Source organism: Equus przewalskii, chromosome 10, assembly GCF_037783145.1.
Source record: "Equus przewalskii isolate Varuska chromosome 10, EquPr2, whole genome shotgun sequence".
NCBI classification, from domain to species: domain Eukaryota; kingdom Metazoa; phylum Chordata; class Mammalia; order Perissodactyla; family Equidae; genus Equus; species Equus przewalskii.
The window spans coordinates 255,405-280,962 of NC_091840.1; the positions used below are offsets into that span (position 1 = coordinate 255,405).

General features: G+C 54.7%; 1 protein-coding gene across 50 annotated transcripts in view; it reads left to right on the forward strand.

The window, feature by feature from the left end:
- Positions 1-25,558, forward strand: part of B3GNTL1 (UDP-GlcNAc:betaGal beta-1,3-N-acetylglucosaminyltransferase like 1) — a 136,048-nt gene that overhangs the window by 83,434 nt on the left and 27,056 nt on the right. For all 50 annotated transcript variants that reach the window (XR_011523231.1, XR_011523233.1, XR_011523232.1 and 47 more), the window contains 2 exons: positions 18,562-18,657; positions 25,243-25,367. Coding sequence is in view for 42 of the 50 variants with exons in the window: in XM_070561276.1 (XP_070417377.1) it covers positions 18,562-18,657; positions 25,243-25,367 (221 nt within the window). In the remaining 8 variants the exon portion in view is untranslated. The remainder of the gene's footprint in view (positions 1-18,561; positions 18,658-25,242; positions 25,368-25,558) is intronic.

The window sequence follows — 25,558 nt, forward strand, 5'->3', positions numbered from 1 at the left end:
GCCAGCCCCCAGACATGGCCTGTTTTTAGGACAAGCCTGAACTTGGCCATGCAGCCTGGCTTCTCCTAAAGATTGGGAGGGACCACAACTGCCCTGATTAGGTGAAGCCTGGGCACAGGGTGAGGTTGTGCGCCCAGGTCCAGCAGCCCTGGCCTGGGCCCTTCTTGCTCTGAGGGCAGTGGGAGGCTGGGTTATAACCCGAGGGTGCCCATTCCAACTTGTGTGGACGGGTGTGGACGAGTGTGGACAGTGGGAGAGAGCAGATGGGGCCACAGGATCAAGGGGCTGCCTTCCGCCTTCCCCAGCGGGCAGTGGTCCAGGTCGTGCCATGTCATCTCACTGCAGCTCACCCCAGTGACTGTCCAGGTGCTTCATATGTGCTGACCGTCTACCCCGCCATCCCTGAGGCCAGTGCCGTTAGGAGGAAACAGAAGTTGAGGGGTCTGCCCAGACCCTGTGGAGAAGGCCCACATCCAGGGCCTCCTGCTGGGAGTGACCTTCCTCAGACTCACCAAGCCCAAGGGTCCTGCTCCCAGCTCCCCACGCAGTTCCGTCAGCAGCACCCTTGAGTGTGTCTCCTCCTCCCCACCTCACTTGCCCTCCTGACCGTCCCGACCCCCACTGCCCGTCCTTCCTGCCTGGGCGCCCGGAGGTGACGGGCTGTGTTCCCTGAGAGCAGAGCTCCAGGCTGTGTGCATGTTGGGGAAGTAGACAGGGCAGGGAAGCAGCCAGCCCAGACAGCCTCAGCCGGTCCACAGGGTGGGCCGCCAGCTGGGGCGGTGCTCGGTGCCCCCACAGCGGAGGTTCCTCGGCTTTGCCCCCGGGACGGGTGTAACCCTGGCATTTCTGGAGGAAGGGCATCTGTCCCCCGAGGGTGCAGCTTGAGCTTAATGTCATGAGAATGATTATTTTCTGTCATTGCTTATTTTCAAAAGCAAGAGTTGGTTTTATAATTTCTTCCACTAGTGATGGACGCGGGATTTTTCTGGCATCATGTTTGTTGGCATTATTGTCGACTCAGTGTGTCGAGACCCCGCAGTCAGCGTTCCTCGAGACTTGCACATCGTCACCGCGTAGCCACTCTGCTGAGCACCCGCTCTACAGCGAGGGCTGAGAATCTAAGAAAGTGGAGCTGCCCAGAGGAGCGTGGCACCCTTCAAGGCTTCCATGGGTGGGCTCCGTCTGGGTCAGCCCCTGGGCTGGGTCTCCTCCCTTCTCTCGTTCACGGGGGACATCTTGTGCCTAGGGTCTGGCTGCTGCCCTCTCGCTCATCTGCTGCCCCTTGTCCCCAAGTTCAGGGCCTTGTCACAGCCTTTGGTGAAAGCACTCCCATACACTCGGTCTCCTGACCCTGGGCAGATCGCATCCCCCTGCCAACCCCACCTCTCTGACTGGCCCAGGGACTCCCACACCTGAGGTCAGTGCATGACCTCTGACCCCCGGGGGCACCCTCTGCCCCTGGCATTGCTGTGTCCTGCATCCTGTGGCTGAGTCTGACCTGGAGGGGGTTTCTGCTCCCAAGAGTTTCTGGGAGTTCCCATCTCCTGTGGCACCGTCGTGTGGTCTCTGATGGCCAACGGTGAGACAGGCAGGGTGTGGGGCGCTCCAGGGCCGGCAGGTGAGGAGGCACCCCTGACGGTCGTCAGCGTCCCCTTTCTGGGGACTCTAGTTGAAACATGCATGCGTGTCCCTGCCCAGGATGCTGCGTCAACCTCTGCCCTGTGCACTTAGGGTCCTTTCAGGCAAGCATGACTGTACATGGCCTCCCCACACCACCACTTCCCCGTCACCGGAGCATGCTCACAAGCCATGTGTGTGCACAGTGCACTGTGTGCCTGCATGTGTGTGCCTGTGCGTGTGTGCACAGTGCACTGTGTGCCTGCATGTGTGCGTTTACATGTCTGCACAGTGCATGTGTGCACCTGCACATGTATGTGCACCGTGCATTGTGTGCCTGTGTGTGTGTACACAGTGCATGTATGTGCCTATACGTGTGTGCACAGTGTGTCTGTGTGCCTGCACATGTTTTCACAGTGTTTGTGCCTGCGCATGTGTGTGCACAGTGCATTGTGTGCCTGCGTGTGCGCCTGCATGTGTGTGCCTGTGTGCCTGTACGTGTGTGCGCAGTGCATGTGTGTGCCTGCGTGTGTGCCTGCACATGTGTGCTTGCGCATGTGTGTATGCACAGTGCACAGACAAGTGTGTTTCCCTCTAGGTCAGTTCCTCTGCCCCTCCCCAGCCAACACGTGCTGCTCCTGGTGGTTCACCTGCTCACCCACTGAGCATTGGTTAGGCCCGTGATGAGCCAGACACTGAAGCTAAGGCAGAGAGCAGGATGGACATACCCTGCAGCTGTGGGGAGCATGCCGCCAGGAGGCCTGAACGTGACAACCAGGACAGTTTGGGTAGTGCTGAGAACAATGAACCAGATACACCAACTGTCTTGTGGACGTGGCCTTGGAGCCTCAGAGGCGAAGGGAGGGCAGGGTTCTGGGCTGGAGGCACCTCGCTGGTGGGCTGACTGCTGGACCTGGAGGGCAGCACTAGGCCACCAGGAGGCTGTGCTCCCACGGCAGGAGATCTGAGGGGGCATTCTCAGGGCCTGAGACCCTCATCCTGGGGGGCATGCTGGTGCCCACCCAGCTGAACTTCTGGCTGACGGCCACACCAGCTGCTCACCAGGCAAGGGAGCCACCTCCACGCCCAGCCCTGTCCTCTTCAGGGCACTGCCCGGCTGAACCTATCCCAAGTTCCCAACCCCCCAACAGGAGCGAAATGAAATGGTTGTTCTGCAGCAGCTATGACTAGATGTGAGAGCCAGTCCCCCTAGCTCCCACTACCACGGGCAGGTTTTTGAACCAGGAAACTTGGTCAGTCGGCCTCCGTCTGTGTGGGATGGGTGTGACAGGAGGATGTGTGTGAAAACCGGTGGACTGAGCCACTGGCACTGTAGCGTGTTGTCGTGGAGGCACAATCAGCTCTTGTGGAAGCCTCTCCCTGCTCCTAAGTCCGGCCACAGCAGTCTCCATCCTGCGTCATCCCGAAGTGTGTCCTGTGCAGACATGAGACTGACCAGAAGGGCACAGACCACCAGGAACACATGTGCTGTGTGTGCATGTCCATCACAGGAAAGCCCATGGCAGATGCTCCTGCTCTCCTTGTGATGGCGTCATGAGAACTTGAGGCCACAGGGTGCTAACACTCAAGGACACAAGGGCGTTGTGAAGACTCAAGGCCATGGGGCACCGAGACTCAAGGACACGAGGGCATCATGAAGACACAGGGTGTCGTGAGGACTCAAGGCCACGGGCACCGAGACTCGAGGACATGGGGGCGTCCTGAGAACTTGAGGCCACGGGACACCAAGACTCAAGGACACGGGGGCGTCCTGAGGACTCGAGGCCACGGGGCGCTGAGACTCGAGGACACGGGGGTGTCATGAGGACTTGAGGACACGGGGCGCCGAGACTCAAGGCCATGGGGGCTTCAGCATGGCCCATGTGCTGCTAGAGGGCCTCTCAGGAAATGGAGCTGCTTTTGAAATCTTCTGTAAACCCTGATTTCTCTTCACTTCAGGGGGAGTACCTCTCAGTCCAAGTGACTTCACATTTAATTCACAGATGCCAAATCCTTTTATTTCAAGTCAGTCTCAATTTTTTCATAGAAATATTTAAAAAATTGTGCCCAGTGCCGTCACCTGCCTGTTGGTGGCTGTGGTGTGTTCTCGCTTAGTCCCATTTAGTAGGTTACGTTCCAGCACCCAAGCCCCTGGGGAGCGTGCTGGTCAGCTGGGAGCATGGAGATGCCTGTCAGCCACCCGGAGCCTCCTCCGCTGTTGTCTCTGCTCAGGATTCGGGATGTGAGGCCTGTCTGCAGTTTTCTAAGTGTGTGTTATTCACTTCATTGAGAGCAAGGTTTCAGCCTCTAGTGGTCGTCTCTTTCCTCTGCAGAAGAGTACTGTGCTAAAGCATTAAGTCTACCGCGTTTCCATCTCCCGGGCAGCAGATGGGCCTGAGTCCTGGTCCTGGCGCACCTCGGTAGGACAAGACGGTGCCGGATCATGTGGGTGGGAAGGAGCGATGGCCCTGACTACGTCTGCCCGGCCTCAGGTGACCAGTTCTCAGAGACAGCTGGAGACATGAAGGGGTGGCTGAGCCTTTGGTCCTCTGTTCTTCATTCCTTCCAGAAAGTTCAGCTAAGCAGACCACCTGTGCACCCTGCTGAGGCCCTTTTCCTTTGGGCCCAGATGAAGGACCGTTGAGGACCAGCACGCTGACCTGTAATGAACATCTGCTTCGTCGAGTGGGCGTCTGCATGGGCCTGCTGCCTGGACCCTGGACACATGTCGTGCTGGGACACTCTGCAGCGTCCTCTGACAGCATCCGATGTTCCTCAAGGTTCACAGAACCCGGCACACTCCAGTCCCCTTTGCCCCTTTTCTGAAAGGCCACTGGCATGTCTCCCGGAATTTCTAGCGATTCTTCTGTCAGCCAAGCCTGAGAGTTCCAAAGTGGAAGATGGGCTTTTGGGATGTGTGGTTTCACTAAGATTCAGTCTGAAGTTCAGATGCGCTTGGTGCCCAGGCTTCTCAGGAGCTCCTTCGTCGTGGTCTGCTATGCGGGGAAACAGTCGAGCGTGTGCTGGGGCCAGGGGGATGGGGACGAGGCCTGCTCTGGATCTCAGGTGACTGTCATTTTGGGGTCAGTGTGCAGCTCGCCCACCTCCTGGGAGCATCTCCCACCCCCACCTGGTGTGTGCCTGCCTTCTGGGGACATTTTGGTAAACTCTCCACATAGCCATACAGGAGAGATGGAGACAGCCCAAGCCGTCCACACGGCCAGCTAACCCCAGGCACACGGGCTGCACAGAGAGGATGTAGGAGGGTCCAGCAGAAAGTGAAGCCTGGGGCAGACTCAAACAGTCTGGACTTTGAAATCCCTCTCGACATACACACGCAGCTCCATCACCGGAGGGTGGAAGCCTCTTCTCTGAGGTGTGAGAGCACAGCTCTGACCAGTCGTGGGCTCACCAAGCCTGCGGGCACAGTCTTCAACATGGAAAAGACTGAGAAGTAAAAACTGAGCAGAGACGTCAAGAGCCACGCTCCACAGGTTCCACAGACTTAGTCCAAGCAAGTTAAACAGACAACAAGGAAAGGGACCTGTAGTAACAATCCTCAGGGAGGGAAGGCATCAGAATCTAGAACTGCTATGATATGTATACAAAGTGTCCAGTTTTTAGTATGAGAATAAAACATTTTTTTATTTTGCAAAGGAGTAAAGAAAAATACTCCTCTTGCACAGGGAAAAGCAGCAGCAGCAGCAACTGTCCCTGAGAGGCCAGCTGCACAGACTCCAGAGCAACTACTGGAGATATTTCAAGAATTACAGGAAACAGGAGAGTATGATGATAATGACACAGCAAATAGAGTCTCAACAAAGAGACAGAAATTATTTTAAAAAACAACAGAAAGAAATCCTGGAGTTGAAAAGCGCAGTCACTGAAATGACACTTCGTTGGAGGAGCTCAGTGGCTATTTGTGACGACACAAGAAAGAGTCAGCACTGTTCGTACGAGTGGAAAACTGGGGGTGGCCACACATGCAGCCTGGGACCGTCTGAGTGAGAGCACTTATTTTGGAGGTTATTTGACTTAAGTCAAGAATGACTAAAATAACTTGAACACATAATTCATGAAAATGGTCGAGTCATAGGAAATGAAAGATGTGTGATGTAAACTTGCACTTTAAGGATGGAAGGCGGGACCTGTGTGTGACAGCATCCAGGCAGCTCTCTGTCTGCAGCCGGCTTTGTGGTGAACACCGCATCGCCAGCAGACTGAGTGTGATTCCTGCAGAGCGGGGCCGCAATAGCAGCTGTTGAGGCTCCCAGCTGTGCGTGTAGCCTCTGTCAACCTCGTCTTCTTGCCTCATCTGGAGCAGCTGGGCGGCAGGTCGGGGGGGGCTGTCCCTGAAGCAGTCAGGAGCTGACCATCAGCTGGGAGAAAAGCCGTCAACCATGGAAAAAACACATGTATGCAACTGGGAAGGATTGGTCGTGAGTCCATGCTGAGCAGCTCACCCTGTCATGACCCAAATGCTCCTGACGTGTGGAATCAGTAGCATTTGGAGAGGCATTTTAACCAGGACCCCCTGCCCCCTTTAAATAGTCTCTCCAGGGAGGCTGCACATGTGTACATATACACACACACACACACATGCATACACATGCATAGGTGCAGACACACGCATATGCACAGACACAATGCACAGATGCAAACACACAGACACATGCACAGGCACATGTTCACAGATGCACACATGCATATGCACAAGCACACACACAGATACACACGTGCATATGCACAGACACAGATGTGCACACACATGCAGACGCGCATGTACACCCTCACACCCACGTGGCCCGCACAGCCCACATCCAGTGTGTTGCGTTTGAATTAGCTGTCTCACCACTGTGCAGGTGTGCATGCTCACTTTTCTCTCCCTCTCTGTTGCTCACAAACACATGTGCATGCTCCCACCACCCCCCCCCCCGCCCCCCACCGTGTGCTCACCCTGCCCCTGTTTGTTGAAAAGCCCATAGTCTCCTCATTGGATAGTCTGAGCACTTTTGTTGACAAGCATTGGGACACATATGTGTGGGCCAGTTTCTGGACTGCTTGTGGATCCGTGCGTCCCTCCCCACGTCAGTCCCGATGATGCAGCTGCAGAGTGAGTCTAGAGCACATTATGTAAGTGCACCAACATTTTTCTTTTGTAGAAAATATTGTCTGTTTTTTCCAATTCTCTATAAATTTAGACCCAGCTTGTAGATTTCTATGAAACATCTGAGATTTTGAGATTGCAGTGACCGTGTAGATTGATTGAGACGGCTGACGTCGTAACGGTTTCACCCAGACATTTTTTACTCTCAGAGTCATTTTATAGTTTCAGGGTTGTGCACATATTTTATTAAGCTTATCCATAAATATTTAGTATTTTTGATGCTATTGTATATGGTGTTGATTTTTGACTTTCCATTTCCAAATGTTCATTGCTAGAAATGAACGGTATATAGAAATACAATCAATTTCTATATATTGGTCTTGGATGCTGTGTCTGTGCTCGGCGTCCTTGTTAGTGTGGTAGCTTTTGTGGATATTCTGCTATCCGAGCATCTGTCAGACTGAGCAGAGCTCCCGTGCAATGCTGAGGTGCAGTGGGAGTGGGCTTTCTTGCGTGATCCCGATGCGGACAAAGCTCTCAGGTTCTCACCCGCGGGGAGATGTTGGCCATCCATCGTCAGGTTGAGTAAATTCCCTTCTCTTCGCATTCTGAGAGGCCATACCTTCACTGGGTGTTGAATTTTGTCTGATGCTTCTTCTGTGTCTTTTAAATGACCATGTGACTTTTCTCTTTATTATGATAAGACGGTAAATTGCATTGATTGATTTTTAACCGTTAAACCAAACTTGGTTGGTAGAATAATCACCACTTGGTGAGGATGTGGTGTCTGGGTCCAGTGCTCACAGCTGATAAGAGCTTTTGCATCTGTGTTCAAAAGGGACGTTGGTCTGTGGGTCCCTTGTGGTATTTTCGTCTGGTTTTGGTATCAAGTTAATGCTGACCTCACAAGAGGAGTTGAGATATGTTCCCCTCCTTTATTTTGAGGGAGCTTATGTGAGATTGGTGCTCTTTCTTCGTCTAGTTTGATGGAATGCACCAGTGATGGTTTTACGATGTGAATTCCAGTTTTTAATACATAGAGGGCGGGCTACTTAGACAGCTGTGTCTTCTGAGTTGTATTGTAATTTGTGTCTTTCAAGGAATTTCTCCATTTTTCTGAGTCATTGATTTTATTGGCATCAGCTTGTTAATAATGTTCCCTTACTGCCCTGCTAACGTCATAGGGTCTATAATGACTCACCTTCCTTCATTCCTCACATGGGCCATTTGTGTCTTTTAGCTTTTATTTTGATCACATAAGTTAGAGATTTGTTGATTTATTGTATTATTTTTTTTTCAAAAATAAGCATTTGGTTTGATGGATGTTCTTGTCTGTTTTCTGTTTCATGGGTTTCTGCTGTCATGTCCATTGTGTCCTTTCTTCTCTTTGCTTTTCTGTCTTCTTAAGGTGGAAGGTTAGATCATTGATTTGAGACCTTACTTCTTTTCTAATACAAGCATTTCAAGCTGTAAAATTTTCTCTAAATACTATGCTGGCTGCATCCCACAATTTTGATATGTTATTTTCATTTGGTTCAAAATATTTTCTAAGTTTCTTATTTTTTTTTTTCCTTTTTGACCCATGGGAAATTTAGAAGTATGTTGTTTTAACTTCCAAATATTTCAAGTCTTGCCCGTGGCCCCCATGGCGGGCCCACCCAGGCTGGCGGCCGTACACGGCAGCACCTCAAAGGGAGCCTGAGCTCGGGGCAGCCTCCTGTCCTTGGGGCCTCTTGGTCGCACAGTTGTTCCACATCTTCAGGGGGACGCCCGCCGTGTCCTGTCAGAACAGTGGGTTCCCAGAACTCCCTGCCCCTCCCCTGGACCCAGGCCCTTTCCGCTCCTGCAGGCCTGGCCTGGTTCGTGCAGCGGGCGTGTGGCCCTGCCTCTCAGCCTATGGCCCCATCCAGCCTCAGCCCGCAGAAGGTGCCAGATGGTCAGCACAGGGAGGAGAGAGGCTCGCAGGGTCCCGCGCGCCCAGGCCTGATGCTCGGCCGAGCCTGGTGACAGCCCTGGCTGTCTGCTGCCCAGACCCCTTCCCCCTTGCCAGAGGTGACCACCGTCTGAGTCAGTCTTTGCCGCCTGGGTGCATTTCCTCCTGCTTCCTTCATGGGTCTGCATCGCTAAAGAGCGGATTGAACTGTTTTGTGGACAGTAAATATAACCACAAACGCAACCCAAAATGCAGCTTAAAAATCCTTAGTAGTTACATTAAAAAGGTAAAAAGAAGCTGATTAATTTAATTATAATAATATATTTTATTTAAGCTAATATATACAAAATACATATGAAAAATTATTTCAGCTTGTAATCAATATAAAAATATCAGTGAGATCTTTCACGTTTTTCTTTTCATACCAAGTCTTCCTGTGTGTGCCTCACTCACAGCTCGTCCGTCAGTGGACACTCGCTCACACGCCCAGTGTGGTTGGGCTCTGGGTCTGCTTTCTCTGGTCAGGCCCACAGCCGAGTGGAGCAGCTGAAACACAAGGTGTTGGTTTGCTGCAAAGTCAACTTGCCAGAAGATGCCCTGGAAGCTGAGTTTCTGCTTGTGATAGTTCCCAGATAACAGTGTGAAATCAAGTTTGCGCTGACGGTCAGGGGAACTCGTCAGCACATTCCTTGGGACTGAGGTTTTGTATTTGCTAGAAAATGCTGGCGTACAGAGAGCCTCGGGGCCCTTCCGTGCTGTTGTCGATAAGGAGCCACCTGCCCAGAGCCACGTGGCAGGCCTGGCTATCGGGACCCTGCACAGCAGCTCCCAGAGCACTGGAACACACACATGCAGAAGGCGGGGCTCAGAGAACGGCCCTAAACCACTTCAGAAGGTTCCTGCTGGGAGTTCCTTGCTGGTGGCAAAGATTTTGTGGCAGATTTTTTAAGTTTGTCTCTGTAGTCAGGCCCAGCCACCTCAGCCGCGGGCACCCGCTGATCTGATTTCTGTCGCTAGTCACTGCAGTTCCCATTTTTAAGATTTCACGTAAATGGAACCGTACATTATGGTGGTTGCTTTCTTTCACTCAGCAACTATGTAGACGTTGATCCACGTTGTTGCCTGTATCACAGTTCCCTCATTTAACTGCGGGGGGGGGGGGGGGGCGGGGTCTGATTGCACAGCCATCCACAGTGTCTGTCCAGTTGTTGTTGATGGACATAAGGTTGCTTCCAGTTTTTGTCTGTCTCGAACGTTCGTGGACAAGTTTTGTGTGGGCATATATTTTCATCTTTCTTGGGTACCTAGTGCATGGAAGGTCCCAGCACCTGCTCGACTGTTTGCAAAGTGGCTATCTATTTTACGGTCCCTTCTGCAACGTATAAGATTTTTACCAGGTATCGTCAGTCTTCTTAATTTTTGTGTTGTTGAGAGTGCAGCGTATTTCCTTACAGTTAAAATATCGTTTCCCTGTCTCTGGCATCTACCAACTAGATGCCAGTAGTACCCTCCTCACCCGTCACCCCCCACCCCCACCACAGGTGTGACCTCCAGAAATGTCTTCAAAAACTGTCACCTGGAGGGGATGCTGGAAATGTCACCTTACAGGGAAAAGGGTCTTTGTGAGTGTGATCCAGTTATGGACCTTGAGACGGGGAGAGTGTCCTGGATACCCAGTGGCCCTAGATGCCATCACGAGTGTCCTGATAAGTGGGAGGCAGAGGGAGCTGTGACAGTGACGCACGAGGAGGCAGCCATGAAGGAAGCCGGGTCAGGGAGAGGAGACACCGAGCTGCCGGCTGAGGCGAAGTGGAGGCCAGGAGCCAAGGCGTGCTGGTGGCCACCAGAAGCTGGGAGAGGCAGCCCGCCCCCGCCGCCTCTGACTGGAGGGTGGCCTGCTGGCCCCTGGCCTCCCATGTGAGACCCCTTTAGGACTGCTGGCCTCCAGAACTGTAAGAAAATAAATTTCTGTGGTTTTTAAGACACAAAGTTTGTGGTGATTTGTTACAGTAGCCACAGGAAACGAACACAGTTACTGAAAGAAATTACGACCTAAGTCAGTGGAGAGAGACGCTGTGCTCGTGGAAGACTCAGTCCTGCAGAGACGCCAGTCCTCCCCAGACTGATGTACACGTGCTGCTGAATCCCAGTGCAAATGCAGTTTGGTGGAGAAAGATAGAATCTTTTCAACGGAGGGTGCTGGAGCGTTTGGACGTCCTAGTGCAACACAGTGGGACTTCAGATACCTCACACCATATATCAGAGTCAGCTCAAAATGGATCCTAGGACTAAAGGAAAAACTTAAATCTATAAAACTCGTGGAAGAAAACATGGAAGAATCTTTGTGACTCTGGGTTAGGCAAAAAGCTCATGGATGGGACCCCAACATCATAATCCATAAGAGAAAAAAGTGGGTAAATTGGACTTGATCAACATTTCAGTCTTCTTTCACAGACATTGTTAAGAGAATGAAAAGGCAAGCCATGAGGCTGGGAGAAAATACATGTAAACCATATCTAACAAAGGACTTGTGTCAGAAAGTGAGAGTTCTCTAAAGCTCTCAAGACTCGATGATAAGAAAACAAACTTCCCAATAAAAAACGGGCCAATGATTTGAACAGATGCTTCAGCAGGTAAGGTATATGGCCGGTAGGTTTGCGCTGCATCATTGGTCACTGGGGAAGTGTAAGATCCTTGGTGAGATGCCGTTCCGTGCTGTTGCCATGTCTTAAATGAAAAGCTGGCCATCCCAAGGCTATGAACGTGTGGAGCTCCTGGGACTCCCACACACCACTGGTGGACTTGAAGAGATTCAATGCCTGGAAAAGAGTTCAGCGGTTTTTTAAAAGCTCATCATACAACTACCATGATTTCCAGCCCCGCCCGCCATGGGTATTCACCAAGAGAAGTGAAAGCGCTGCCCACGGAGACTTGCCTGAGTGGCCGTTGCAGAGGCTGGGAACAACCGGCCATCGCTCAGTGGGAGAATGGAGAACAGCTGTGGTTTTGAGCAGACGTGTGGTCCTGAGTCAGGAGGCTCCACTTATGTGAGATTCTAGGAAGTACAAGCCAGTTTATTTGTGATAGAAAGCAAATCAGCAGCTGCCTGAGGGAAGCGGCCAGAAGATGGCAGGGGCACAAGGAAGCTTGGGGGGTGCTGAGTGCTTCAGCGGTGTATACATAGGTCAGGTTTATCAACCTACACACTTAAAATATGTACAGTGTATTGCATGTCAATCCTGCCTCGGTAAAGCTGTGAAAAAGTCCCTGGAGTCCCCCGTATGTAACCGGGGAGCCGTCAGTGGGCAGCCAGGTATGTATCTAGAACTTGGGGGCCGTTAAGGGATGAGTGGTCAGTGCTGGCAGGATCCCTGGGGAGAGTCCATGGAGCAGAGCTCTGGAGACCCCAATGTTGGAAGTCAGAGGGGAGCAAGGAGGCCGGAGTGGAGCGGGGTGGTCTGAGAATGGAGGGTGTGCTTGTCGTGGACTTCATGTTTGTGTCCCCCTAGATTTCTGTGTTGAAGCCCTGACCCCATAATGGGACGGAACTGGGAGGTGATCAGGGTTAGATGAAGTCGGGAGGATGGGGCCCTGCTGCGGTCAGTGTGCTCGTAAGAGACATCAGAGTTCGCTCTCCCTCTCTGCTGGTGAGAGTGCGTCGAGAAGGCGGCCGCATGCAAACCAGGAAGGAGGCCTCCCCAGACCCCGCCCCTGCCAGCATCCTGAGCCCAGGCTCCAGCCTTCAGTGTGAGAAGTTGGTGTGTGTTGTTGGAGCCGCTGGCCTGTGGTGCTCTGTGCAGCCACCCGAGCAGCTGAGATGGGGCCCATGAGCAGAGCCCGTCTGTATTAAATAAAACGCCAAGTTTCGAAGCTCAGGAGCCAAGTGGCTGTTGGTCACTAAACTCAGTCGTGTTAGTAGCACACACCCTGGCTGTCAGTAAATACCGTCATGCTGCTGATGCTGGGACTCTGGACTGGGCAAGACCTTGGCCAGTAGTGAGGCACCCGTCTTGGAGGGGAAGTTGCTGGTGCCATACAGGAGGCTGCAACCCCGTTCCCAGCGTGGGGACCTTGCCCCTGGGGGCTCCTCAGACCTCACCTGGCTCCCCCCAGGGACCCTCCCGAGTGTCCCTGCCTGCTGAGGGTCTGGACAGCAGGCCACTGGACTGGCGAAGTGGAAGCCCCTGTCCTGGGCTGAAGAGTGTGGGCGGCACCCCTGTGCAGCAGTGTCCCCTGCACCCGGGGATTCCGTCTGGTCCCCTCTGATTGGATCAGGAGTGAGCGGGACTTAGGGACCAAGGTCTTCAACTCCTACAGATCCCCTCCTACCAGGGGTGCGCCTGCCCTTGAGGAGGCCTGCCCAGGACCAGTGAGAAACGGAGTGTGTGTGCACGTGTGTGTGTCAATGTGTGTGAAGGTATGTGTCTGTGTATGTGTGGTGTGTGCACACATGTGTATGTGCACACTTGTATTGTAGGGGTGTGGTGTGTAGATATATGTGTATGAGCACACGTGTGTATGTATGCACGTGTTTGTGCACAGTGTACGTATGTGTGTTTGTGTGTTGTGTATGTGTATGAGCATGCTAGTGCATGTGGTGTGGGGCTTTTCAGGGTGGAAGGCTCTGCTCCCTGTGCCGGGGGCCGTTCTGGGCTTCCTGGGACCCCTCCCTCTGGGGTGCTGCTGTCCTCCTCCTCCCCTGCCTCGGGTTCTGGCCCAGTCCGTCAGTGTGGGACTGGTGACGGCTGAGGGGAGGGAGGCGGGGGCCTGTCCCATCTGTCTCCTGCCCCCAGAATGCTGAGGGGAGAGCCCTGTGTCCTGGTCTCCAGCCGTCGCGGGCAGTGGGACCTCCAAGGCCCAGACCAGACATTGTGCGGCTGGCAGGCAAAGCCCAGAGAAGCCGGGAGACCCTGTCTGCCCATCCTGGGCCATCTGACCAGCCTGAGCCCATGGGGGCAAAGGAGGCAGAAGAGTGACTGTGCCAAGGAACCAACCCTGAGTCTTGCTGACCTGTCCGACCCTGGGCCTGGCTGATGTGACATGGGGGCTGAGGGCTGGGAGGCCTGTCCTGGCTGCTCGGGGCACCTGACGTGAGTGCACCCGCCGCCCAAATGGGCCGCTGTGGAGGAAGGCTGGTCTTCCCCTGAGACAGTTCTGGTCAAGGCTTCTTGTGATGGGTTCCCGGGAGTTTGGAGGCAGGATACCCTCCTGAACCTTCGACACGGTCTCCTGAGGGCTCTACTGCGTTCCTGGGTCAGCTGGCCGGAGGCCGATGGGGACAGGACCTGGGTGCCATCTTCCCTCAGGCCTCCCTGCTCTCCTGTGGACGGACAAGGAAGGGAGCCAGCCCCTCGGGTGTCAGGGTCCTAGAGGGCAAGCGGGAGACCCGTGTGCTGAGGGCGCAGCTCACTCGGCCCCACTGCGGGCCCAGGTCGCTGCCCACTGGGTGCCTGCTGCAGTGCGCTCTCCACATCAGGGCACGGGAGTAGTCCACGTGACTGCAGTTTAAAGGGAGCCCAGCACTGGGGACTGCACATCCCAAAGGTGGTACTGAACCTGAAGTGAGTTCGCTCACCCGCTGCACAGCAAGCCAATCTCTGACACGAGGGGTGGTGGAAGAAAGTAGGAATTTTATTATTGCACAGCACTGAGCAAGGAGAGGGCAGCTAACGCTGAAATCCAAAACTCCCCGAAAAGCTAAAAGGAAGGATTTTTATTTGGGGTTTTAGGTAGGAGCATATGGCCTTGCTGGTGGGAGCTTTCTCACCAGCCTGTCTTTGGCCTTGAGACACTTGCAGAGAGGAGGGAGCCCGTGACCTTCCTGGTCAGCAGCTTCCCCACCAGTCAAAGAGACCCACTGTGTCTCTTTGCAGGGAGGAGATAGTCCAGGTGCTTGTCCTTGGCTGTGTCTGTCTCCATGGAGGATGGTGGATTCTGGAGCCAGGAAGCCAGAGAGTAAGCAGGGAATGAGTGTTTTGGTTTTAACCCCATATATGCTGGGTTTAATGTGGGGAAACTGATATCAGGGTCCGTATCAAAGGGGCTGTGGAAACCCTCTCAAGTCCCGTCCTGCTGGAAACCACAACCTAAACCAAACACCCAGCACGCCCAAGTGGCCCTGGCTCACGCCTCTCCCGGCTCGGCTGGCGTCTCCAGGTGGACCTGCTCCCTTCCCCCATCTCCGTGGGGACAGGGGCTCCCTTGCGCCTGGAGACCTGCTCTGAGAAATCACAGCATCCCTTGACTGCCCCACCTCATTTCTTCCCTGTGTCGTCAAAGAAAAATTTCCACAAATGCAGTTTCTCCCTGGTCATCTGGGGCCAGCATCGTTTCCACAGAGGGACGTGAGGGTCTGGAGTGAGCAGAGAACACAAGGGTCTGGGCTTCTCAGGGAGGGACCATGTCCACCCCACAGCTCCGGGGGCCCAGTGCATGGAGACGGCCCCAGATCTGGTCTCCACACAGTGGCCTGTCCCCCCTTGTCAGTCTTCATGTCGGACAGTGTAATGGACTAGAGAGGCTGCTGGCCACTGCTTGCGTGTCTGTGTGTGTACGTGAGTGTGAGTGCACGTACATCTGTGTGCATTTCTATATAGTGAGGAACGTGTGTGCATAAGAGGTTTTTTTTGCAAATATGTGCCCTATCCTAGGCCTCATTATGTGTGGAAAAACCATTTAAACTAGAAAATATGTACTTTTAAAAAAACTAACATGGTAAAATTCACTGTTTTTTCCTTTTGTTGTGCAGCTCTGTGAGTTTTAACACAAGTGCATAGATTGTGGAGCCACCGCAACCTGGCTCATTTTGTTTAAAACTAACATGGTAAAATTCACTGTTTTTTCCCTTTTGTTGTGCAGCTCTGTGAGTTTTAACACAAGTGTGTAGATTGTGGAACCACCGCAACCTGGCTCATTTTGTTTAAAACTAACATGGTAAAATTCACTGTTTTTTCCTTTTTGTTGTGCAGCTCTGTGAGTTTTAACACAAGTGTGTAGATTGTGGAACCACCACAACCTGGCTCATTTTGTTTAAAACTAACATGGTAAAATTCACTGTTTTTCCCTTTTGTTGTGCAGCTCTGTGAGTTTTAACACAAGTGTGTAGATTGTGGAACCACCACAACCTGGCTCATTTTGTTTAAAACTAACATGGTAAAATTCACTGTTTTTCCCTTTTGTTGTGCAGCTCTGTGAGTTTTAACACAAGTGTGTAGATTGTGGAGCCACCGCACCCTGGCTCATTTTGTTTAAAACGGGGATAAGTGTCTGCATGTCGTGCTTCACTGCACCAGCAGCCCACAGGCCCCTCGTCCCCAGTGAAGTGCAAGTTATGAAACTGTCAGACAGGGAGCCACAGGCATTTTCTGGGTTCAGAGAAAGCCCAGTGACCAGTAGACAGAGATCTACCGTTTCCAAGAACAGCCTGAGGGGGAATGAGCGTTATCCCGACAGAAGGGCCCAGGGTGGAGTGAGCGTTATCCCGACAGAAGGGCCCGGGGTGGAATGAGCGTTATCCCGACAGAAGGACTCGGGCTGGAATGAGCGTTATCTCCACAGAAGGACTCGGGGTGGAATGAGGGTTATCCCAACAGAAGGACTCGGGCTGGAATGAGCGTTATCCCGACAGAAGGGCCCCGGGTGGAATGAGGGTTATCCCGACAGAAAGGCCCAGGGTGGAATGAGGGTTATCCCGACAGAAGGGTCCGGGGTGGAATGAGCATTATCCCGACAGAAGGGCCCGGGGTGGAATGAGCGTTATCCTGATAGAAGGACTCGGGCTGGAATGAGCATTATCCCGACAGAAGGGCCTGGGGTGGAATGAGCGTTATCCCGACAGAAGGACTCGGGCTGGAATGAGCGTTATCCCGACAGAAGGACTAGGGGTGGAATGAGGGTTATCCTGACAGAAGGACTCAGGGTGGAGTGAGCGTTATCCCGACAGAAGGACTAGGGGTGGAATGAGGGTTATCCTGACAGAAGGACTCAGGGTGGAGTGAGCGTTATCCCGACAGAAGGACTCCGGGTGGAATGAGCGTTATCCCAACAGAAGAGCGTTATCTCGACAAGGACTCGGGTGGAATGAGCGTTATCCCGACAGAAGGACTCAGGGTGGAATGAGGGTTATCCCGACAGAAGGACTCGGGGTGGAATGAGCGTTATCCCGACAGAAGGGCTCGGGTGGAATGAGCGTTATCCCGACAGAAGGACTCGGGCTGGAATGAGCGTTATCCCGACAGAAGGGCCCGGGGTGGAATGAGCGTTATCCTGACAGAAGGACTCAGGGTGGAATGAGGGTTATCCCGACAGAAGGACTCGGGGTGGAATGAGCGTTATCCCGACAGAAAGGCCCAGGGTGGAATGAGCGTTATCTCAACAGAAGGACTCGGGGTGGAATGAGGGTTATCTGGACAGAAGGGTCCGGGGTGGAATGAGCATTATCCCGACAGAAGGGCCCGGGGTGGAATGAGCGTTATCCTGACAGAAGGACTCGGGCTGGAATGAGCATTATCCCGACAGAAGGGCCCGGGGTGGAATGAGCGTTATCCCGACAGAAGGACTCGGGCTGGAATGAGCGTTATCTCGACAGAAGGACTTGGGGTGGAATGAGCGTTATCCCGACAGAAGGGCCTGGGGTGGAATGAGTGTTATCCCGACAGAAGGACTCCGGGTGGAATGAGGGTTATCCCGACAGAAGGACTCCGGGTGGAATGAGCGTTATCCCGACAGAAGGACTCGGGCTGGAATGAGCGTTATCTCGACAGAAGGACTTGGGGTGGAATGAGCGTTATCCCGACAGAAGGGCCCGGGGTGGAATGAGTGTTATCCCGACAGAAGGACTCCGGGTGGAATGAGCGTTATCCCGACAGAAGGACTCGGGCTGGAATGAGCGTTATCCCGACAGAAGGACTCCGGGTGGAATGAGCGTTATCCCGACAGAAGGACTCGGGCTGGAATGAGCGTTATCCCGACAGAAGGACTTGGGGTGGAATGAGCGTTATCCCGACAGAAGGACTTGGGGTGGAATGAGCGTTATCCCGACAGAAGGACTCGGGGTGGAATGAGCGTTATCCCGACAAGGACTCGGGTGGAATGAGCGTTATCCCGCCAGAAGGACTCGGGCTGGAATGAGCGTTATCCCGACAAAGGACTTGGGCTGGAATGAGCGTTATCCCGACAGAAGGACTTGGGCTGGAATGAGCGTTATCCCGACAGAAGGACTCGGGGTGGAATGAGCGTTATCCCGACAGAAGGACTAGGGGTGGAATGAGGGTTATCCTGACAGAAGGACTCAGGGTGGAGTGAGCGTTATCCCGACAGAAGGACTCCGGGTGGAATGAGCGTTATCCCGACAGAAGGACTCGGGGTAGAATGAGCGTTGTCTCGACAGAAGGGCCCAGGGTGGAATGAGCGTTATCCCCACAGAAGGACTTGGGGTGGAATGAGTGTTATCTCAACAGAAGGACTCGGGGTGGAATGAGTGTTATCCCGAAAGACGGGCCCAGGGTGGAATGAGCGTTATCCCGACAGAAGGACTCGGGCTGGAATGAGCGTTATCCTGACAGAAGGACTAGGGGTGGAATCAGCGTTATACCGACAGAAGGACTCGGGTGGAATGAGCGTTATCCCACCAGAAGGACTCGGGCTGGAATGAGCGTTATCCCGAAAGAGGGGCCCGGGGTTGGCTGGATTTGTCCACTGATTTCCTCTTGGCCCCTCCCCCTTCTGTTCTCTGGTGGCCGGACTCCGTTGATCTGGCTGTAATATCTCATGAATCGTTGCATCTACCAAGAGGGGACCTTGAAATCGCTGGTTGCTCTCTGAATGACACTCTGTGGGAAATAAATTGCACACTGTGTGCCCAGCTGTTCTTCTCTGTTAATTCTTCCATATTAATTGCTTCTAGGTGTTCACCTCCCATGGCCCCACTGTCGTCATGCCCACCTGGTTCTGCTCTCGAGAGTGGTTTTCCCATGTGGGCCCCTTTGACGAGGGCGGGCAGGTAAGTGTGGGTCCCGTTGTGGATTCCTCCTCTGGGGTGGGAGGAGGCGCTGTCACCTCCTGTGTGGGTCCCCGCACCCAGCCCTACCCTGTGGGCACTTCCGGGGTCCCGGGATTCGGAGATGGCCTTCCGTGAAGGTCTTCCCAGCACTTCTCCTGCCCTGCCGTGCTGAGCAGCCCAGAGAGCACCGTGTTTGTTTTGCAGAAAGCAGGGGATTTCTGTGTGAAGGCTGAGGACGCCTGAGTCGCACCTGCCCTGGCCCAGGCCCCAGGTTACCTCATCCTAGTCTGAAAGCTTTTTGTGGGAAAGGGTAGAATGTGGACGGTGTCGGCTGTGCTGCCTCTGGGTGACAGCAGGAGAGGAGCAACCCATCCTTCCCTGTGGGGGAGGCAGCCCCTGGGCATTGGTGTCCAGACTGAGCCTGGCTCCTTCCTCTGCACCCTCACCCTCTTGTGGGGCTGTCTCCTGCAGGAGCTCAGCTCACCCTGGTCTCTAGCCTCTGGCCTAGGAGTGGGGACCCAGCCGCTGACCTGCCCACTCTTCCCTCGCCAGACAGTCTTAGAGTCCCTGCTCCTGCTCCCGATTAAAATCTAGTTCTTAGGGTCAATTAGTTTATTTTCCCATGAGCCCCCTTAGATTGGCTTTGAGAACTTGAGGTCTGGTCCCCATGGGGGGAGACGGTGCACTGGGCCTGTCGAGGCCCCTCAAGCCTTCGCTGTTTTGACTTCTGATGAGGGCCCGTGGCCCCCCCCACTGCTGGGCCAGGGCCAGGAGGGAGCCTGGATGCACAAAGGCCAACAGAGGGTCTAGGCCAAGGCCCCAGGGCAGGTGGTGAGGGCCCAGGCCACAAGCTGTGGGTGTTGACGCAGGCCCAGGCTCGACCACCTGCCCTGGGGCCTTGGCCACAGCCTTTCTCACTCTGAGCCTCATTCCATCCTCTTGACAGCAGGGTCAACTGTTCACCAACTGCATAGGAGCCACATGGACCCTTGGCTCCGGGCCGACCCCCTCCCTGATCCCACTCACATCCCTCTGCCCCACCACTCCCTCCCTGCCTGTTGTTCACACAGCCTCATTTGGAGGGAGAGGCTGGCCACTCTGCCGTCCCCCACACTGCCTTGGCCAGACAGCCCCTCACAGCCACCCGGACATGCCCCCCAGGAGTTTATAAACAAGATCACCTGAGAGACCAGCCATCAGTGTCTGCGCCAGGGACTGGCCGCCCAGCGGGTCTGCCACCATGCCAGGCTGCCACTAGCAAGGTCACACAGCCCTTGCGGCCCAGGATTGGCCCAAGCAAGGAGCGTTTCTGCCGTGGGCCTACTGCGCTCCTCCTGTCTCTGGCCGAGGCCACGCCTGGTGGACATGTGATTGCCCCGTTCCCAATTGACCTTCCCCTCTCCCCATGCAGCTGGGATGGGAGGCCTGGTCATTCTCTTGGAGGAGTCACAACTCACAATTTTAGCCTGTCGGGCACCATCTTGTGTTCCTGTTTCTCCCCAAATACACATGAGTGGAGAGAGCTTGTGCACGTGTGGCACCACCCTGCACCCAGGGATCCGGCCCCCACCCCAGGGACCCCCGCTCCACCAGGGGCTGCAGGGGCCAAGGCTTTGTTTTCCAGGTGGGGTGGCCTCTCAGCTTGCTTTCTCCCTGAAAGTAAGACAACAACGTGGGCAAAGGGACACCCCAGCAAGGCTCCCTAACTCCAAGCAGGTGCCACGAAAACCACTGCTCTTATTGGAGCTGAATCCAAGGACCTGCTGCTCATGGTCTCCTGCAGAAATGGTCACCAGGAGACATTCCATGAGAGACACTGCTTTAAGGATTTGATGCATCCTTAGATTCGGAAGCATGTCAGGACTCAGCTCAAGTTAATTCTGCCTGGAGAGGAAGCTCCTGGAGGAAAAAAAGGTGTATTCCCTCCTTTTGTACTAGGGCTCAGGGACCAAGGACCAGAGATCAGGGGCCAGAGACCAGAGACCAGGGATGAAGGACCAGGGAGCAGAGATCAGGGATCAGGCACCAGGACCAGGGCTGTGATGGGGTCATAGCTGGAGCAGGTGAGGGCTTGGGGCGTGAGGAGGCATGTCACAGATGGCAGCAGAGTTCACCGTCAGGACGAGGACGTGAAGTGTTCCCATGGTTCCTTCAGGCCCTCTCCAAAGAAACAGGCTGAGCTGAACAGTTGTTCATGGTGTGCCCTGTGAGGTGGACACTGGCGCCCTGAGAGCTGGGCCTGAGTGTGGGCACCGCCCCTCAACTCCTCCCTGGCCTTAGGGAGGCATCGAGGTCCCTCCAAGGCCTGTGCAGAACCACGGCTGTGTTTCGTGCCCTGTGGAGAGAAGGGCGCGTGCCCGAAGCAGGGAACAGTCAATGTCCAGGTGATGCAGCAGGGGTCCGGGTGGCAGCAGGATTCGGAGGATGAGCTGGCCGTGGGGCGTGGGAACGGTGTTCGCGAGCCACAGGGCAGGACGGGTTTCTAGCGGGAAACGCACTCGCAGAGGCAGCGTGCGGAGGTGAGTCTGAGACTCGGAGGTGGTGTGATGGTGGCGAGGACGGCCTCCAGCCGTGGTAAACAGCCTCAGCTGCTGGGCCCCCAGGAGGCAGCCCTTCAGGCCCTTAAACAGGAAGAAAAGTTTTGTAGATTCAGAATGCAGCTCCGCTGAGGGCAGGCCTGGCCTGGGCGGGTCGGCCTGGAGGGGGCTGTCACTGCCGCAGGGGGACGGGTGGCCAGGAAGGACGGCCGCCCAGCACGACAGAGCTCCCAGACGAGCTTTCGAGTCTGCTGGGAAGCAGCCCAGGCCTGGAATTGCAGCACAAGGGTGCTTGCTGGTTTTATGCGTTTCCATCCCAGGCATGGCGGCCCGTCCTCGGCCGTCTTCCAGTGGCTGGTGTCTGTCCCTCCAGGGGCAGCTTTCTGGCCGGAGTTCTGTGGCTTCTCGTTATGTTTTAATTTGCGTTTCCAACATGACTAACGATGCTGAGCAATTTTTCATGTGCCGATTGGCTACTTGTGTGTTATTTTGTGGGGTGTCCAGATCTTATGCCCACTTTTAAGGGGGTTGTTTTTATTGTTGAATTGTTGGTGTTCTTTGCTGGGTATGTGGGGTGGGTGTTTTCTCCCATTTTGGTCTCTGAGATTTCCCCTCACTTCCACTTGTCCTGCTCGTCCCAAATTCTGTCCTGAGGACTTGGGAACGGTAGGATTTTGTCCACTTCATCCCGCCCACCCCGCGAGTCTGTGCTGGTCCCCCCACCCCTGAAGGCCCTGGCCTTCTTCATGGGTACAGACCTCCTACAAGGCCGCACGCTCAGCCAGCCAGAGCCGGAAGCCATCACCTGCCCTTGTGTTTTAAATTTCTCTTGGCATTGAAAGAGGTCTCTGTCTTGGTCTAGAGGTGTCTCTATCCATCCTGTGCATTCTTCTGAAAGCTTTTCTGCTCTGCCTTTTTTCAGTTTTTAAAGGTATTTTGACTCCCACCCATTGTCTATACAACAACCAACGAGCTCATTCTATTTCCCTCTTTCCCGTCTCCTCCATGTTTTGCTGCATGATTTCCACTTGTGTCAGAAGATAAACATTCGTAGAGGCGTGTCCCACCCAGTCCCTGTCTTTGTGGCCCTAAGACTCTGGTTACACGCTGGCTGGATTCTCTATGACCATCTTCCATTTCAACAACTTTCTCTCTAACCCTTTTTACTTCTTTGATTATATAATTTTTATTTTCTTATTTATTTTCCTACATTTCTTCAGTGTCCTTAGTTTTATTCAAATCTGTTTTCCTTTGAGGACCTTGTAATTTAGTCTTCATCTCTCATATAATTTTATCTTTTTCCTCTATTTCTTTTTTGAGTTTAGCCAATCCTCTTTTATTTAAGAGGTTTATTGGGGTATAATTCACATACCATACGATTCACCTGTTACAACGTGCAGCTCAGTGTATTTTAGAAATTCGCAGGGAAGTACGACCATCACCACGATCTGATGTTAGAACCGTTTTGTCCCAAAGGAAGCCCCACACCGTGAGAGTTGCGTCGTCCCCGGGTGGCCGAGCGCTCCCCTGCTGTCTTCAGGCCTCGTGCACATCTGCCTGTTTGGCACTGAGTCTCTGGCTTGAGAGGGGCCTCCTCGAGTTCTGCACCGTGTTCTGTGAACGTGCGGTTTCGTATGGAGGACTGTCCTCACGCGTCAGCTGCCCCATGGCTTGGGGTTTGGTGGTTGCTCTTGTTTTGGGGGAGGGTTGGGTTTGCATCCACGGAAGTGTTTGGTCTTCTGTTCTTCTGACACGGGCTCCATGTGGGTAAATACGTCCACCCGTGCGTTCTCGGCACTGTCGGGCAGTCTGCACGACTCCTGACTCGTGCCGCCCCCTCCGTCCCTGCAGTGAAGTGCAGCGGCTTTCCTGGAGTGTGTTGGGAGGGGCCGGGAGGAGGGGTGGTGCCTCCTGTCCTCCAGGAGCCTGGGGTCCCTTGTCACCAGGCCTTGGGGGTGCTCCTGCCCTGCCCAGCCACCTTCTCACCCACCGGGAGCCCCTGTGCACCGGGGGCACGTCCCTCCCAGGGTGACTCCAGCTTAGAGCTCCCGTGTTCCCCCCGCAGCGTGGACACCCCGTCTCCATGGGGTATTTGCTCTCAGTTACCCACACCTTCCTTGACTCTCCAGGCCGCGTGGCCTTTTTCCTCCCGTTGCAGCCTCTGGTGCAGTTTCCAGCTAGTCAGGGGATCAGGGGAGCTGGGCTCTTCATGAAATGAACCGGCGCCTGTCAGGGAGCTGGTTGCTGGCGCTGGGGCACTGGCCAGGTGGTGAGGGCGCTAAGTGGGACAGACCCCTTCACCTGCAGGAGCAGCAGTGCCCGTGCCTCCTCTAAATAAATCCTCACTTTTCTTTTTGCCAGAAATAAGGAAACTCGGAGGATTGAGTTCTTCCAGGTCATGAGAGGAGAGAACATCTTTCTCTCTTTCCTAAACCCATGAAGTGCTCAGGGTTAGTGTGCTCTTTAAAGGCACCCTTGAAAGTGCAGAAAGTTGGAAAAAAGAAAAATACAGAAATCGCCGTGAGCCCATCACTCACAACTGCTTTGAGCTGTGTCTGCGTTCACTGTGGACAAGCTTCAGCAGAGCTGCGACACAGTTTTGAAACTTGATCTCCAACGTAGTGTTTTGTTGTAGATGTTTTCACATCGTCATGGTCTTTGTAAAAGCCACTTCAGCTACTGCACGGTACTCCACTGAGTCACTGTGCGCTGGTCTGCGAAGCCCCGGATGCTGGCAACGAGACGTCCGTTCCATGTCCTCTCAGGACCGCCCTGTGATGGTGGGGTTTGTGCTGGGGCCTTTTCCCGGGTGAGCCCTCTCTGCCTCGCTCCCGTGAGGGTGACCTTCCAATCTCGGCTCACACGCCCAGAGGTTGGTGGTGGCTTATAAAATGACAGGGCAGACAACTTGGGCGCTAACCTCAGCGCTTCAGGGCTGACTTTGAGAATGAGTCAGGAACCTCGCGAGTCCGCTGCCCCAGGGGCGGCGCTCAGGCAGTGTCCGGGCCTGACCAGGAAGCCGTGGCTCTCTTCTGAATCGTCTTCGGCCCAGGAGCAGCAGACAAGCTGTGTTGGTATCGCTGACCCTGCAAACAGGCCCGGCCTGGGCCTCGGGAGCTGGCGAGGAGGTGCCATCCCACAAGGGTCCCGTCTCGCCGCAGGGTGACTGGGCCAGGCTCTGTGCCGCCTTCCTCTCGGAAACGGCCGGCCTGGAGAGCCAGGGAGCCAGGGTTAAGGAGCTGTGGCTTTGTTGGAAGCGGCTGTGGCCCTGGCACTGCCGTGTCTGAACCAAGCTCAGGGTTGGAGAGCTGGCCAAGGAGGCAGCACAGGCCGGTCAGTGAGCGATGGCCACGACACTGTCAGAAGACCAGCCTTTGCCTGGAGTGATGCATCCTGGCGACGTTGAGGCCAGGCACTGGCCGTCAATGGCTCCACCTGCTGGACTCACCTCAGCGGCTGCTGCTGGGAGCCAGGGGAGAGCATGGCTCAGACCCTTCTGCTCACTCGATTGTCGCTTTGAATGTAAGAAAGTTTGGGGGAGCTGACTCGCTGTCTGTTCTCAAGGCTGAGACAGGCTGGCCTGAGGGGCAGCAGGGCGGCCGCAGGCCCCGATGCCCGGCCCTGATGAGCGGAGGGCGGGCTGCCCCTTTGTTGTCTTCTCTAGACTCGGGGAGGGGGCCTGAGCTCTCACGGGACAGGAGCACCCATGTAAAGCTCTGCGGGCCCCGTCGGAGTCAAGCCCCTGTTGGCGGGTGCTTCTCAAGCTGGAGGCCGCGAGCAAGGGTCACGTGGGGCTTCTCTCGGCCCCTTTGGCGCCGTCTTGTCTCGTATGGTCACTCTTGCCCAGCAACATCCATGTGCTGGTGGCGCTGGCATGTCACTCATGCGCTGAAGCCCCGTGTATCGAGCTGGACGGCCTAGGACCCCAGGCGGATTTCCGTCTCCGGTCACCTGAGTTAGAGTGCACACAGAACGCATGGGGCACGGGTGCATTTCCGCCGTGAGCAGAGACGCCCGCGACAGTTGATGCTTCTCCTCCTGCCTGCAGGGTGTGCCCGAGGACCTGCTCTTCTTCTACAGCCACCTCAGGAAGGGCGGCGGGGTCGTCCGAGTGGACCAGAGCCTCCTCATCTACCGCTACCACCCGAAGGCGGCCACACACTCTGTCCTCGAGTACGTAGGTCCCAAGGCTCCAGACGCTGGGGGCCGGCCGAGGTCCAGGCCGGGGTCGGGGGCAGACAGGTGACCAGGCTGAGTCTCTGCCCCAAGGCAGGAAATCCAGAAGTATGGGGGACCTTCGTGGAAGGTCATCTCTGGGTCTGAGGACCAGGGTCCCCAGGGTGGGGCCAAGTATCTCTTCTCAC